The sequence below is a fragment of the Oncorhynchus tshawytscha genome, linkage group LG09 (assembly GCF_018296145.1).
Source record: "Oncorhynchus tshawytscha isolate Ot180627B linkage group LG09, Otsh_v2.0, whole genome shotgun sequence".
In the NCBI taxonomy this organism is placed as follows: Eukaryota; Metazoa; Chordata; class Actinopteri; order Salmoniformes; family Salmonidae; genus Oncorhynchus; species Oncorhynchus tshawytscha.
In genome coordinates, this window is record NC_056437.1 from 25,080,269 (window position 1) to 25,093,092 (window position 12,824).

At 41.2% G+C, this 12,824-nt stretch overlaps 1 protein-coding gene and 1 pseudogene across 2 annotated transcripts; both read right to left on the reverse strand.

Annotated features, from left to right (window-relative positions):
- Positions 1-211: 211 nt before the first annotated feature.
- Positions 212-5,215, reverse strand: mrm1 (mitochondrial rRNA methyltransferase 1 homolog (S. cerevisiae)). 2 transcript variants are annotated; one of them, XM_024431331.2, is made up of 6 exons: positions 4,943-5,215; positions 3,922-4,844; positions 3,728-3,821; positions 1,727-1,847; positions 639-758; positions 212-507 (listed from the first exon to the last, which is right to left on the reverse strand). In XM_024431331.2, exons 1-6 carry the CDS (start codon positions 4,946-4,948, stop codon positions 461-463), a joined length of 1,311 nt encoding a protein of 436 aa, XP_024287099.1. In that variant the 5' UTR covers positions 4,949-5,215; the 3' UTR covers positions 212-460. The 2 variants fall into 2 exon arrangements, with proteins under 2 accessions (XP_024287099.1, XP_024287097.1); XM_024431329.2 differs by having other exon boundaries at positions 3,922-5,215.
- A 4,581-nt stretch (positions 5,216-9,796) lies between these two features.
- LOC112259334 lies at positions 9,797-12,824 on the reverse strand (annotated as a pseudogene).

The following is a 12,824-nucleotide window of genomic DNA, read 5'->3' on the forward strand; positions in this document are numbered from 1 at the left end:
TTCCCCCCTCCCTTTCCATTCAAAACCAGCATTTGCAATCAATTTAGCTGAACCGAAGCCACTGACCCATTCTAACAGCACAACAGTAGCTCTTTCGTCAGGGACCACATTCTCATAAACATTTGTATTTTTATGGATTCAACATTCACATGTGCAAAAGTCATAAAAACCCAAGCGACTAACATTAGAAAGTTGCAAAGAATGCAATAACTTTGAGTAGACAAGGTTTTATTTATTTTCATTACTTCATACTATGTTACCATTCAGAAAAATAGCTAGCATGACGGTCCAAAGCAGTGCAGAGCAGCACGGCCAGGGCACATCAGCTGCCCCAGCACAATCACTCAGCCATCCAGGCCTCTCAGACATCCTGAATGCTAATTGATTAAGTAAATCCAGTCATTAAGCCCAGCGAGGGCCTCCAAAGTAAACACATTGAGTTGTGTAGTTTAGTCGGGCATCAATGGCCACCTCTATGGGACGACAACAGAGAGTGCAGCAGGATGCCTGGAGAACAGAAGGGAGGAGGGGAAGAAAAGGGATGTTTAAATCACACTGAATGAGAGCATAGATAAAGTATTCCATCTCTTTTCTTTTTCAGAGACAATGAATGCAGATAGTCTAGCGGTGGACTTTACCTGTAGCCACAGAGACATTGAGGGACTCGACCCCAGGGTGCAGATCTCTGCGGGATGGGATGGTGAGCATGACCTCACAATGCAGACGCAGCTCCCGGGACAAACCTTCCCCTTCACCACCTAAGTGAGGACACAGCAGGGTGGAGTTAGGAAAGCGAAAGCAAATAAAACTCACACACATGGTCCATGGACACACTGTGACGGCCCTGAATTATTCTGAACCGTCTCAGTGCAGCTCCTTCCAATAGGGCGCTTTCCCTTTAATTCCCAATTAAATAGCCAGCATCAGCTGCGCAAAAGTGGGGTTGTGATGGAGACGTGAATGAGGATGTGTTCAACCCTCAGTTCCGAAGCTTCTCTATTCCGTTTGTTTTGTTGCCGTTAAACGTGTGTTTTGTAGCCTAAGAGTTTACCCAGGATCGGATCCACTCTTTGCGTCCGTGGACTACACCTCTCCGTTCTTCGTGGCCTTTCTCCGCTGGAGATCTATTGGCGGATTGGATTGTCTGACTGACCACCACCTTTTTGTATACGGTATTTCATTTGTTTTGATGTGATGTATACTGTGATTTATGTAGTTAGTTGTAGTTGAGGACTTTGTAAGAGTTGATACGCTTTAAAGTTCTGTGGTAAAATAATTGTATGTTTAATACTGGGTTTACGCTACACGGAATGAAAGGACAAACATTGCGTGACAAAAGTCACTTGAGTTCACTGAACTCCTTTACCGGGCTGGACTCTTTTTAGGCCCGAGGTACAGGACATTTCTGGAGGAACCAGAACTCATTATGTTATATTATTATATATATGTGTGTGTAATCATTGATGTTGTTAATACAACACACGCAAAAGAATATAGTTGTTTTGGAAGTTCTTTCCAATGTTTTAAGGGTTTATGAAAAGTTTATTTCCATCCTGACTTTTACATAAGTCCTTTGTATTGGTGTAGACTTGACGGACCAGATGGGACTCGTTCCCTCCCAAACCAAAAGGAGAATCTAATGTTTTCTCTGGTAGGCACAACCTACCTGGCACCCCTATAGATAATAACCTCAAGTCAAAACCGTTACAACACAGGAAATACTTACCCATCAGCAGAAGCGTAGGTTTGGTCATCTGGAATTTGGAACATTTCATGACAGGAACATGGGAGTTCTCTGCTTCAGCTCCCACTGTGCCAATAACCTGCCAGCCTTGTGCCACTTTCACCTGCACAGAACAGACCCTGGTCATCAGCTAGTGAGGACTATCAAATAGCATCAACCCCCTAACAGTTGATGTTTACAGTTAACTTCCAAAATAAAGGAAACACCAACATAGTGTCTCAATAGAGCGTTAGGCCACCACTAGCATCCAGAACAATATCAATGGGCCTTGGCATAGAGTTTCAGACACTTGTATAATCTATTGGAGGGATGCAACACCATTCAACCATGGGAAATTATAATTTGGTGTTTTAAAACAATTAAAACTATTTCTTCGACACCGCTCCAGAATCTCCCATAAATGTTCAATTGGGTTGAGTTCTGGTGACAGACACACACCCTTTAAACCCCCTATGCTAATTTGAGACCCATGTTTCAAAGTCACGGATCTCTTCTAGCCACAGTAGCCAAAATAATGGGCAACTGGACAATTTTATACATGACCCTGTTAATTGTTTTAACTTAGGAATCACATCTGTTTTCAATATACAGTGCCTTCAGAAAGTATTCATACCCCTTGACTTATTCCACATTTTGTTGTGTACAGCCTGAATTCAAAATAGATTACATTTTAGTTTTTTCCTCACCCATCTACACACAATACCCCATAATGACAAAGTGAAAATATGTTTTTGAAAATGTATTGAAAATGAAATACAGAGATATCATTTATGTAAGTATTAACACCAAAGCCAATACATGTTAGAATCACCTTTGGCAGCGCTTACTGCTGTCAGTCTTTCTGGGTAAGTCTAAGAGATTTGGACACATGGATTGTAAAATATTTGTCCACGATTCTTTTAAAAATCAGCTCTGTCAAATTGGTTGTTGATCATTGCTAGACAACCATTTTCAAGTCTTTCCATATATTTTTAAGCAGATTTAAGTCAAAACTTAACTCACTCAGGATCATTCACTGACTCCTTGGTAAGCAACTCCACTGTAGATTTGGTCTTGTGTATTAGATTATTGTCTTTCTGAAAGGTGAATTCATATCCCATTGTCTGGTGGAAAGCAGACTGAACCAGGTTTTCCTCTAGGATTTTGCCTGTGCTTAGCTCCATTCCGTTTCTTCCTTCTCCTGAAAAACTCCCCAGTCCTTCATAATTGCAAACAAACCCATACAATTATGCAGCCACCACTATGCTTGACAATATGGAAAGTGGTAATGAGTTATATTTGCCCCAAACAAAACACTGTATTCAGGACACAAAGTTCATTGCTTTGCCACATTTTTAGCAGTATTACTTTAGTTCCTTGTTGCAAACAGGATGCATATTCTGTACAGGCTTCCTTCTTTTCACTCAGTCAATTAGGTTAGTATAATGGAGTAACTTGTGGAGTAAGTACAAAGTTTTCTATCACAGCCATTAAAACTCTGTTTTAAAGTCACCATTGTGAAATCTCTGAGCAGTTTCCTTCCTCTCCAGCAACTGAGTTAGGAAGGACACCTGTGTCTTTGTAGGGACTGGGTGTATTGATACACCATCAAAACCGCCCAACTCAGAGACCTTCCATGCAACGTATGTGATTTGTTAAGCACATTCTTACTTCTGAACAAATTTAGATTTGCCAGAACAAAAGGGGTTTAAATAACATAATTCCACTTTGACATTATGGGGTATTGTGTGTAGGCCAGTGACATCAAAAATGCTAAATTTAGACCATTTTAAATTCAGGCTGTGACAACAAAATGTGGAAAAAGTCAAGGGGTATGAATACTTTCTGAAGACACTGTACTTTCATCCCTCATTTACTCAACTGTTTCCATTGCTTTGGCAGTAAAGACAAAAGTAAAAACACATTCAGAAAATAAAGTGATATTCTGAAAGTATGCTGACCAGTGCATGGCCAGCCTAAAATGCATTAGGACAGGTACAGTACCTTCACCATATCTACGAGGCTGTCATAGCCATACACTCTCATGACCTCCATTACACCTGAGCTGGCCTTACTCACAACTGGTGTCAACGGACAGCTAGAAGCAAAGAGACAACACATATTACAGCCATAAACTCAATCATTTATTTCTTAGTCTTACAAAACAAAGTTAGATCTTGAATATTGGGTTTAGCTACCTGTTACGAAGACTGCTAGCAACTCCGTCCACCCCAAGAAAATATGCAGAACGCAGGATGGCACCAAGGTTCATTGGGTCCTGCACTCTATCTAGGACTAGCCAGAGGGGGATGTGACTGCTGTCCCTGGGGGGCTTGGAGGTCTTGTCCTCAGTGAGGAAACCCAAAAAACTGGCCTGTAGGCATAAGCCCTGGTGAACCCCTCCTGAGCACATCTTGTTCAGGTCATTCTTACTAACCCTCTGGATTGGCACACCCTGCCTATGGGCCTCCTCACACACCTGTCGTACGGAGGCCCTACGAGAGGCCTCACCCTCCTTCACAAACAACCTGTGTGCATTCCTTCTGCCCTGGGTGAGAGCCAGGAGACAGGGAGACACACCAAACAACGTCTCATAATTACTGTGTTCTTTGGACAGTCTTTCTCTGGAGTCCTTTACTAGCCTCTCACACTCCTCTGAAAAGTCATCCAGGCTGAGCTTCCGGAGCTCAGATGACATTTTGCTGTCTGTATTTGTTTTCCTCTCCCGTTTGATTGGGGCACCTCTCTGGAACTCAGATGATACTCTGCTGTCTGTATTGGGCTTCCTCTCCCGGGATACTGAGGTCTCTTTCCTCCAGACATTTCTGGAGGCTGGAGTCTCTGGGTCATCCTTTATGTCTTCAGACTGACCTTCGGCTTTGTACTTTCCTACTTCAGACACAGCAGGCCTGTGTCGCATTCCAGAGCTGGTTATAGCACTGCTTCGCCACCCCTCTGCTGGTTTGACTCTGCTGTCCTTAGGCCAGAGGAGAGCACTAGCGCAATGGTAGGATGCAAAGTGACAACCCACTCTCATGTCTGACTCCGATACCAAATTCAACAGTCTACTGTTGACGAACATCCTGGAACACCGACAAGCCAAATTCCAAGTCCCCATGTTCTTAAAATGAAAATACATAAATGGCTCTACAGTTACTGTGACTGGATGGTCAACTTTGAGGAAACTGGATTATGGCAATTAAATAAACGAGCGCCTACCAGCATCAGTCACGCAGATGTCCTTCGGCAAAGCATGGCAGGCTAGCTAACGTAGCTAACTTAGTCAACTTGTTAAAACGTATGCAGACTGGACACCACGTCGTAAAAACAAAACTTTAACATATAATATTGCCTGAATTAAAACTACATATTACGCTAATTATTTTCAGTTTATGCTTTTCTAAAAATCCAGACCAATATCATTCAACATCTAAATTACTCCAGGTGCTACCCAGCGTGATTTCAAGACTCCGCCTCCTCCAGGAAGTAAACTATATATTTTCTTCATCCTTCAGAGGGTGAACATACCTAGTACGATAATCAACACTACCCTCTAACGTTCATCTATGATATTGCAGACGTTATGTAATGAAACAGATAAGACTTTAAAATTGTAGTTTTTTTTCAGTTGTATAATTATACTTTGGGGTAAGTGTGCCTCCCAGGATTATCTTATTTTACCTTTCAATCTAATGATTGAGAGTGAAAATATCTCACAAGATCCCAGCTCACCCATTCACACAGACAAAGGCAGACCCTAGCTGTTGCAGAAGGTGCAACCACATTGTTGAGTCGTTTTTAAATTATGAGAGCCCCCCCCCCTAGGCAAAAGTTCAGGGCCCAGTTTACCAAAAGCTTCTGAATGCAAAATTCATAATTAGAACCTTCGTAGGAGCATCATTAAATCTCAGAGCTGTTTCACCAAACCATTGTTATTAACTTTGCACTTAAACACTATTTTTAAAATTATTTTAAAATATTTGTATTTATTTAACTAGGCAGGTCTGATGGCTGCTCCAGACCACTCATAGAACAGTTAAGTGCATCATTGGATGCTTTTTTTTTTGCCGTCCCGTGTCACTTTATACACAGAAGATCTCCGCTAAGCATTGAATCACATGGTTTACCTGTCTCTCTGTGACCACTGATAACTTCAGAACAAAGTTGACTAGAAGTAAAAAGTTGCCAATGTCTTCGCAAATGGAACAAACAAGTGATGTATGAAAATATGTTTCAAATGAAAACCGAGATGACTGCATTAAAATCCCCTAGAGCCGATTTCCTCGCCCCACCCTGGAAATCTAATTAGTACAATACAAAATATCCCCATAAAAATACATCAATTTAAACAAGAGATATGTTTTTTTTGTATTGGATGAGTTTAATCCCCAGAATCTTCCGATGTCGCACTTCCGCATCTATGGTGAAAGGTGACAGAGCTTGAACGATTTTTGTAAGACCATGAAACATCCCGAAAATCAGTCTTCTCACAAAATTGCCTTTAGAGTTTATGACCCCTCTACGGAAAGATGAACACGATGGTGCTCTCTGTTTTGCTCTATGACCTCCCACAAGCGTCTTGGGACTCGTCTGTAGTTGGTCAGCCAACCTGCCAACTTCTGTCAGTAGCATCCAAACAGTTTGGGGTACACACTTTTCTGTGGAAAGGTGAGACTCTCACAAACATGTTGGTTGCTGTGCTCTTGGACTCCCACAGGCCTAAAAATACTAAATTCTCTGGCAACAGCTCTGGCGGACATTCCTGCAGTCAGCATGCTAACTGCCTGCTCCCTCAAAACTTGAGACATCTGTGGCATTGTGTTGTGTCACAAAACTCCACATTTTAGTGTAGCATTTTTATTGTTCCCAGCACAAGGTGCACCTGTGTAATGATCATGTTTAATCAGCTTCTTGATACGCCCCACCTGTCAGTTTAATGGATTACCTTGGCAAAGGACAAATGCTCACTAACAGGGATGTAAACAAATTTGGCACACCTGTACTTGGGGAGTTTCTCCCATTATTTTCTGCAGATCCTATCAAGCTCTGCCAGGTTGGATGGAGGGTGTCGCTGCACAGCTATTTCAGGTCTCTCCAGAGATGTTCAATCAGGTTCAAGTCGAAGCTCATGCTGGGCCATTTAAGGACATTCAGAGACTTGTCCTGAAGCCATTCCTGCGTTGTCTTGGCTGTGTGCTTAGGGTCGTTGTCATGTTGCAAGGTGAACCTTCGCCCCAGTCTGAGGTCCTGAGTGCTCTGGAGCAGATTTTCATCAAGGAGGAATGACGTGCCCAAAGTAAACTGCCTGTTACTCAGGCCCAGAAGCTAGGATATGCATATAATTGGTAGCATTGGATAGAAAACACTCTGAAGTTTTTAAAACTGTTAAAATAATGTCTGTGAGTATAACAGGCGAAAACCCGAGGAAGATCCATCCAGAAAATGTTTTTTTTAGATCACAGTCCATTTCAATGCTTGCCTATGGGATATACAAATAAATAGCTCCCAGATTGCAGTTCCTATGGCTTCCACTAGATGTCAACAGTCTTTAGAAAGGGTTTCAGGCTTATTTTCTGAAAAAATGACTGAGTAGTTATAGTTTTTCCAAGGTGTCTCTCAATAGAAATTTAGTCTTTTTAAGTGTGTGAATGAGGTGCGCACTCTTCGTTATTTATCTTCCCTATTGAACATACTATTCTCCGTCTTAAATGTGATCATTTATTTAGATATTAGAGTACCTGGGGATTAATTAGAAACATCGTTTGACATGTTTGGACGAACTTTACTGGTAACTTTTTGGATTTGTTTGTATGCATGTTGAACAAGTGGATTGCTGAATCAAGCGCACCAACTAAACTGACATTTTTGGGATATAAAAAAGGACTTTATCAAACAAAACTACCATTCGTTGTGTAGCTGGAACCCTTGGGATTGCAAACAGAGGAAGATCTTCAAAGGTAAGTGGTTCATTTTAGCGCTATTTGTTACTTCTGTGCTGGTTTGGAAAAGTATTTTAGTGTGGGGCGCTGTCCTCAGATAATCGCATGGTATGCTTTCGCTGAAATTTGAAATCTGACAACGTGGTTGGATTAACAAGAAGTTAAGCTTTTAAATGATGTAGGACACTTGTATGTTCATTAATGTTTAATATTACAATTTTGTCATTTGAATTTGGCACGCTCCAGCTTCACTGGATGTTGTCCATTTTGATCCCTTTAGCGGATTCTGTGCGCTAAGAGGTTGAATGATGGAGGCCACTGTGTTCTTGGGGACCTTCAATGCTGCAGAAATGTTTTGGTACCCTTCCCTAGATCTGTGCCCTTACACAATCCTGACTCGGAGCTCTACGGACAAGTTCTTATATAGAAAGGGGTGTACCTTTTCAAATCATGTCCAATCAATTGATTTAAGCACAGGTGGACTCCAATCAAGATGTAGAAACATCTCAAGGAGGATAAATGGAAACAGGATGCACCTGAGCTCAATTTCGAGTCTCATAGCAAAGGGTTTGAATACTTATGTAAACGGTCTGTTTTTTTATTTGTAATAAATTTGCAAACATTTCTAAAAACCTGTTTTCACTTTGCCATTATGGGGTACTGTGTGTAGATCGACGAGGAAAAAAATATTGAATCAATTTTAGAATAAGGCTGTAACGCAACAAAATTAGAAAACGTCAAGGGGTCTGAATACTTTCCAAATGCACTGTATACAAGGTAGCTAACCTGTTCGAGTATGCAGTCTAATTACACTACATGCAAATGCCCATAACATTCACTACTGTGCATTGTTGGAGAGAAGTGATCTTCATGTAATTCAACTATCTCTCTCTCTCTCTCTCTCTCTCTCTCTCTCTCTCTCTACCTGAGCCCTAGGACCATGACTCAGGACTTCCTGGCCTGTTGTCTCCTTGCTGTCCCCAGTTCACCTGGTCGTGTTGCTGCTCCAGTTTCAACTGTTCTTCCTCCGGCTATGGAACCCTGACCTGTTCACCGAACGTGCTACCTGTCCCAGACCTGTTGTTTTTCAACTCTCTAGGGACAACAGGAGCGGAAGAGATACTCTGATTGATCGGCTATGAAAAGCCAACTGACATTTCTCGTGAGGTGCTGACCTGTTGCACCCTCTACAAACACTGTGATTATTATTATTTGACTCTGCTGGTCATCTATGAACATTTGAATATCTTGGCCATGTTCTGTTATAATCTCCACCCGGCACATCCAGCAGAGAACAGACCACCCCTCATAGCCTGGTTCCTCTCTAGGTTTCTTCCTAGGTTCTGGCCTTTCCAGGGAGTTTTTCCTAGCCACCGTGCTTCTACAACTGCATTGCTTGCTGTTTGGGGTTTTAGGCTGGGTTTCTGTACAGCACTTTGTGACATCAGCTGATGTAAGAAGGGCTTTATAAATACATTTGATTGAACTAGTAATTTAATTACATTTTGCAGTAACTTGTTTAAGCTAAATTCAAATATTAATAGTGATTTCAGTTGCTAATTACTTTTTTTGACATGTAGTGGCATAGATAGCTACTGGAACTAAACACTACTACTTTTGCTAAAATAAAATAGGTGAAATAAGCAGGAATGTCCTTTCTTTTCAGCATTAGATCTCCCTAATTCTCACTTTGTGTTCAGTAGGCTAAATCACACATTCTGTTAACATCTGACTACAGCGATCTGTTCTTGCAATTTGTAATCTACGACATTTCAGATGTATTTTCACAAAGTGTTGAAAAGAAATTCTAAGAAACTTTAGTTAAGTAAACTATATATTTCTTAACGGTAGCTTTAGTGTAGCTTAACTTCTTCCAGTGTGAAAGTATTGGTAGCTTGGTAAACTATATATTTTCAGAGTAGCTTCCAACACTGCTAGTGCGGTAGGTAACATGCTGGAATTAGTCACTGTGTTATATCAAATCAAATCAAAATCATATCAAATCAAATCAAATATCCGAAAGAGCCCTATTCTATTTGAAATTACAGTGATGACAATAAGGTAATGCCTAGGGAAATCAATCATGTATATAATTTTTATTATAATATGCCAAACCATTTCTACTAGAGCTACATACATTTTTGACCTGTCCTAGGTACACTTACTCATCATCGTCAATACAAGACACGTCACAAACAGGTGGATATCAATGTCGCCAACATCAATGGTGCAGTATGAGCAGTTTCTCTTGTCACATTAATCAATTGAGTCATACAGGGTGCATTTTCCCCAAGATCTGTAAACCACCAACTATTGTTAATTTCTTTCTCTGCACTGACTGAACAATACCAAGAGCCTCAAATCGTAATTGTATGAAATGGCACCATAATACAACAGAATTTTAAAAAGGCAATACATTTTGGTTGAGTTTTTTATACGCAACTTAATTCATGTCTTTCCTTTCCTTTTATAATGTGTCTGGGGGACAAAAAGAGGGAAAATTAACAATTCAATCTTATGTATTACATTTTCTGTGAAGGGCAAACTGCTAAAATTAATTGTCCATAAGTGAGTGGTTGAATCTTGTAGCAGTGTGTAAAAGTATATCCTTCACCTTAAAACAGGCCACTCAGCCATCTTAAAACAGGCCACTCAGCCACCTTAAAACAGGCCACTTTCATGAACTTCCCATAACTTCTTAGCGACAACGCAGTTTTTGCCTTTGGCAACCATGTCCTGCGGCGCACAGCAGAAGAAGTAACGTCCGCTCAGGGGCTCGATGCCATCCTGGAGGTCACAGTGGAGTGTAGTCTGGACACCGGATTCTGGATCCAGGAACAACAGTCTGGCTATTGGCTTGATGATGAATTTCTGCCACAAGCTGCAGTTTCGGGGTAGCTCCGTTTTCACTACTCCTACAAGGGCCAAACATAATAGAGATATGAGTTAATGGAAAGAACACAGTTGAACTGATAACTATCCAACACAGGAAAATGCACACCCTTAGCCTGTAACCCATGACTCGTAGAGTGTATTTAGTAACTTTAATTTAACAAGGGGAACCAATTGAGACCAGGGTCTCATTTCCAAAGGTGCCCTGAGAACAACAGTTCAAACAATGTGAGCAACAATTCAAGCATGATCACTACAAAATTACAGTTACAACATTTCAAATAAATTATGTTAGATTCAAATGGGCAGTAGAAACTAATATGTACAATCAATCAAAACAAGTGCAGTTTCCATTGGTTACATTTTTTATTAAATTCACCTTTTGGGAACAAATAATCAAGTCTTAGAGTGACCTATAGGCCATTCCAGGACTGAGGGGAATAGTAACTCAAAGCAGTCTTCCCTAACTCAAAGGAGCCCTGTGGAACCTCTAATGGAAACCAGCATTGAGATTGAGTTTTCTAGTTACCAGATTTCTAATTTGGAGGTGAGGCGAGGTAGTATGGGAGGGACTCGTTGTTGTTCATTGTGACAGACATACCATTTAATCATTTTGAAGGAAATGACCAACCTGGGTGAACACCGTATCAAGTGACATTGATACCCTTCAGCCTCTTGGCCAGCTCGTGGTTGAAGAGAATGTTGCACAGTTTGCTTTAGCAGTAAGAGTGGAAGAACTGCCAGCTGTACCTCCCGGTGCCCAGGTGTTTATTAGTGACAAGGGCATCAAAGTCAATGTTTCCCCGGCAATATACCATGGAGCCAAGTGTAACTACATGGCCCTAAGTGCCCTCCTTCAGGTGGTCCAGCAAAAGACAGGTCAGCAGAAAGTGGCCGAGGTGGTTGACCCCAAACTCAATAGCAAAGCCATCAGCAGTGTGCCCATCCACCACCAGACCTGAAGAGTAATCAGAGATGGTGCAATACAGTCCAATAGCCTTTTTCCACTCATGTCTTCTTTTTATTACAATATGACCACTGTTAATGAGCAGATCCCATCTAGCCTCTGTCTTCAGGAAGGTCTCAGTGAAAGAATGCACTGCCTGGAGGCTCCCCAGGTCTAACTGCATGTACACCACATCAGTGTTGCCCGTCTTCTGAAATACAAATAACAATTTGCTAGGCCTATATTTATAGGCATACCATGTTTTTCTAACGGTACATCTCACTAATGAATATTCGAAAACAAATTTTGAATAATTGATTTTCATAAGATTCTCACACCCTTTTTATATCACTTATAGCAAGTTCAGCTTTCTTTTGGATGTGCCATGCCAGGATTACTCTTGCAACCCTCCTGGCAAGCTCCATAGCCGTGGCTTATCCAATGCCAGTGTTCACACCTATAGAGTGAACAAGACATGGACAATTCCAGAAGTGCAACGCAAACCTGATTGAAACTTGATTCAATCCCTGAGGTACAGTAGCATCGCCTACTAAAGGCTGCATGAGACAGCAACAAAGATGACACCACATTTTTACATTTAGCAGACACTCTTATCCGGAGGGACTTACAGGAGCAATTAGGGTTAAGTGCCTTGCTCAAGGGCACAATGATTTTTTACTTATAGTCTCCTCTGGGATTTGATTCAGCAGCCTTTTGGTTACTGGCACAATGCTCTTAACCGCTAGGCTACCTGGAGCAATTTAAAACAGTTCAAGGGTTATTTGATTAAAGGGGCAATCAGCAGTTGCTACATTAATTTTGGGATTTATAATTAATGATACACTACATGGACAAAAGTAGGAGGACACCTGCTCATCTCATTCCAAAATCATGGGCATTAATATGGAGTTGGTCCCCACTTTGCTCCAATAACAGCCTCCACTCTTCAGGGAAGGTTTTCCACTAGATGTTGGAACATTTCTGCGGGGACTTGCTTCCATTCTGCTACAAGAGCATTAGTGAGGTCAGGGATTAGGCCTAACCGACCAAGATTTACATGCTAAAATCACCACTGATGATAAGATATTGAGATCCCACAATGACAATGTCATGGCAAGACTGACATTCAAATCAGTCTCTGGGAATAAAGGCCTTCAAAGCAGTCAAACATTTTTAAAGGACAAAATATTTTCTAACTTACCTGTTATTATTACAGTCTTCCCTGCCATCACTGCATTTGCTTTACATTTTGAGCTTTGAAAATAGTTTCAACAAAGAGAATGTACAATGCAACTACACCAGCTGCAACTAATAAAGGTAGCAT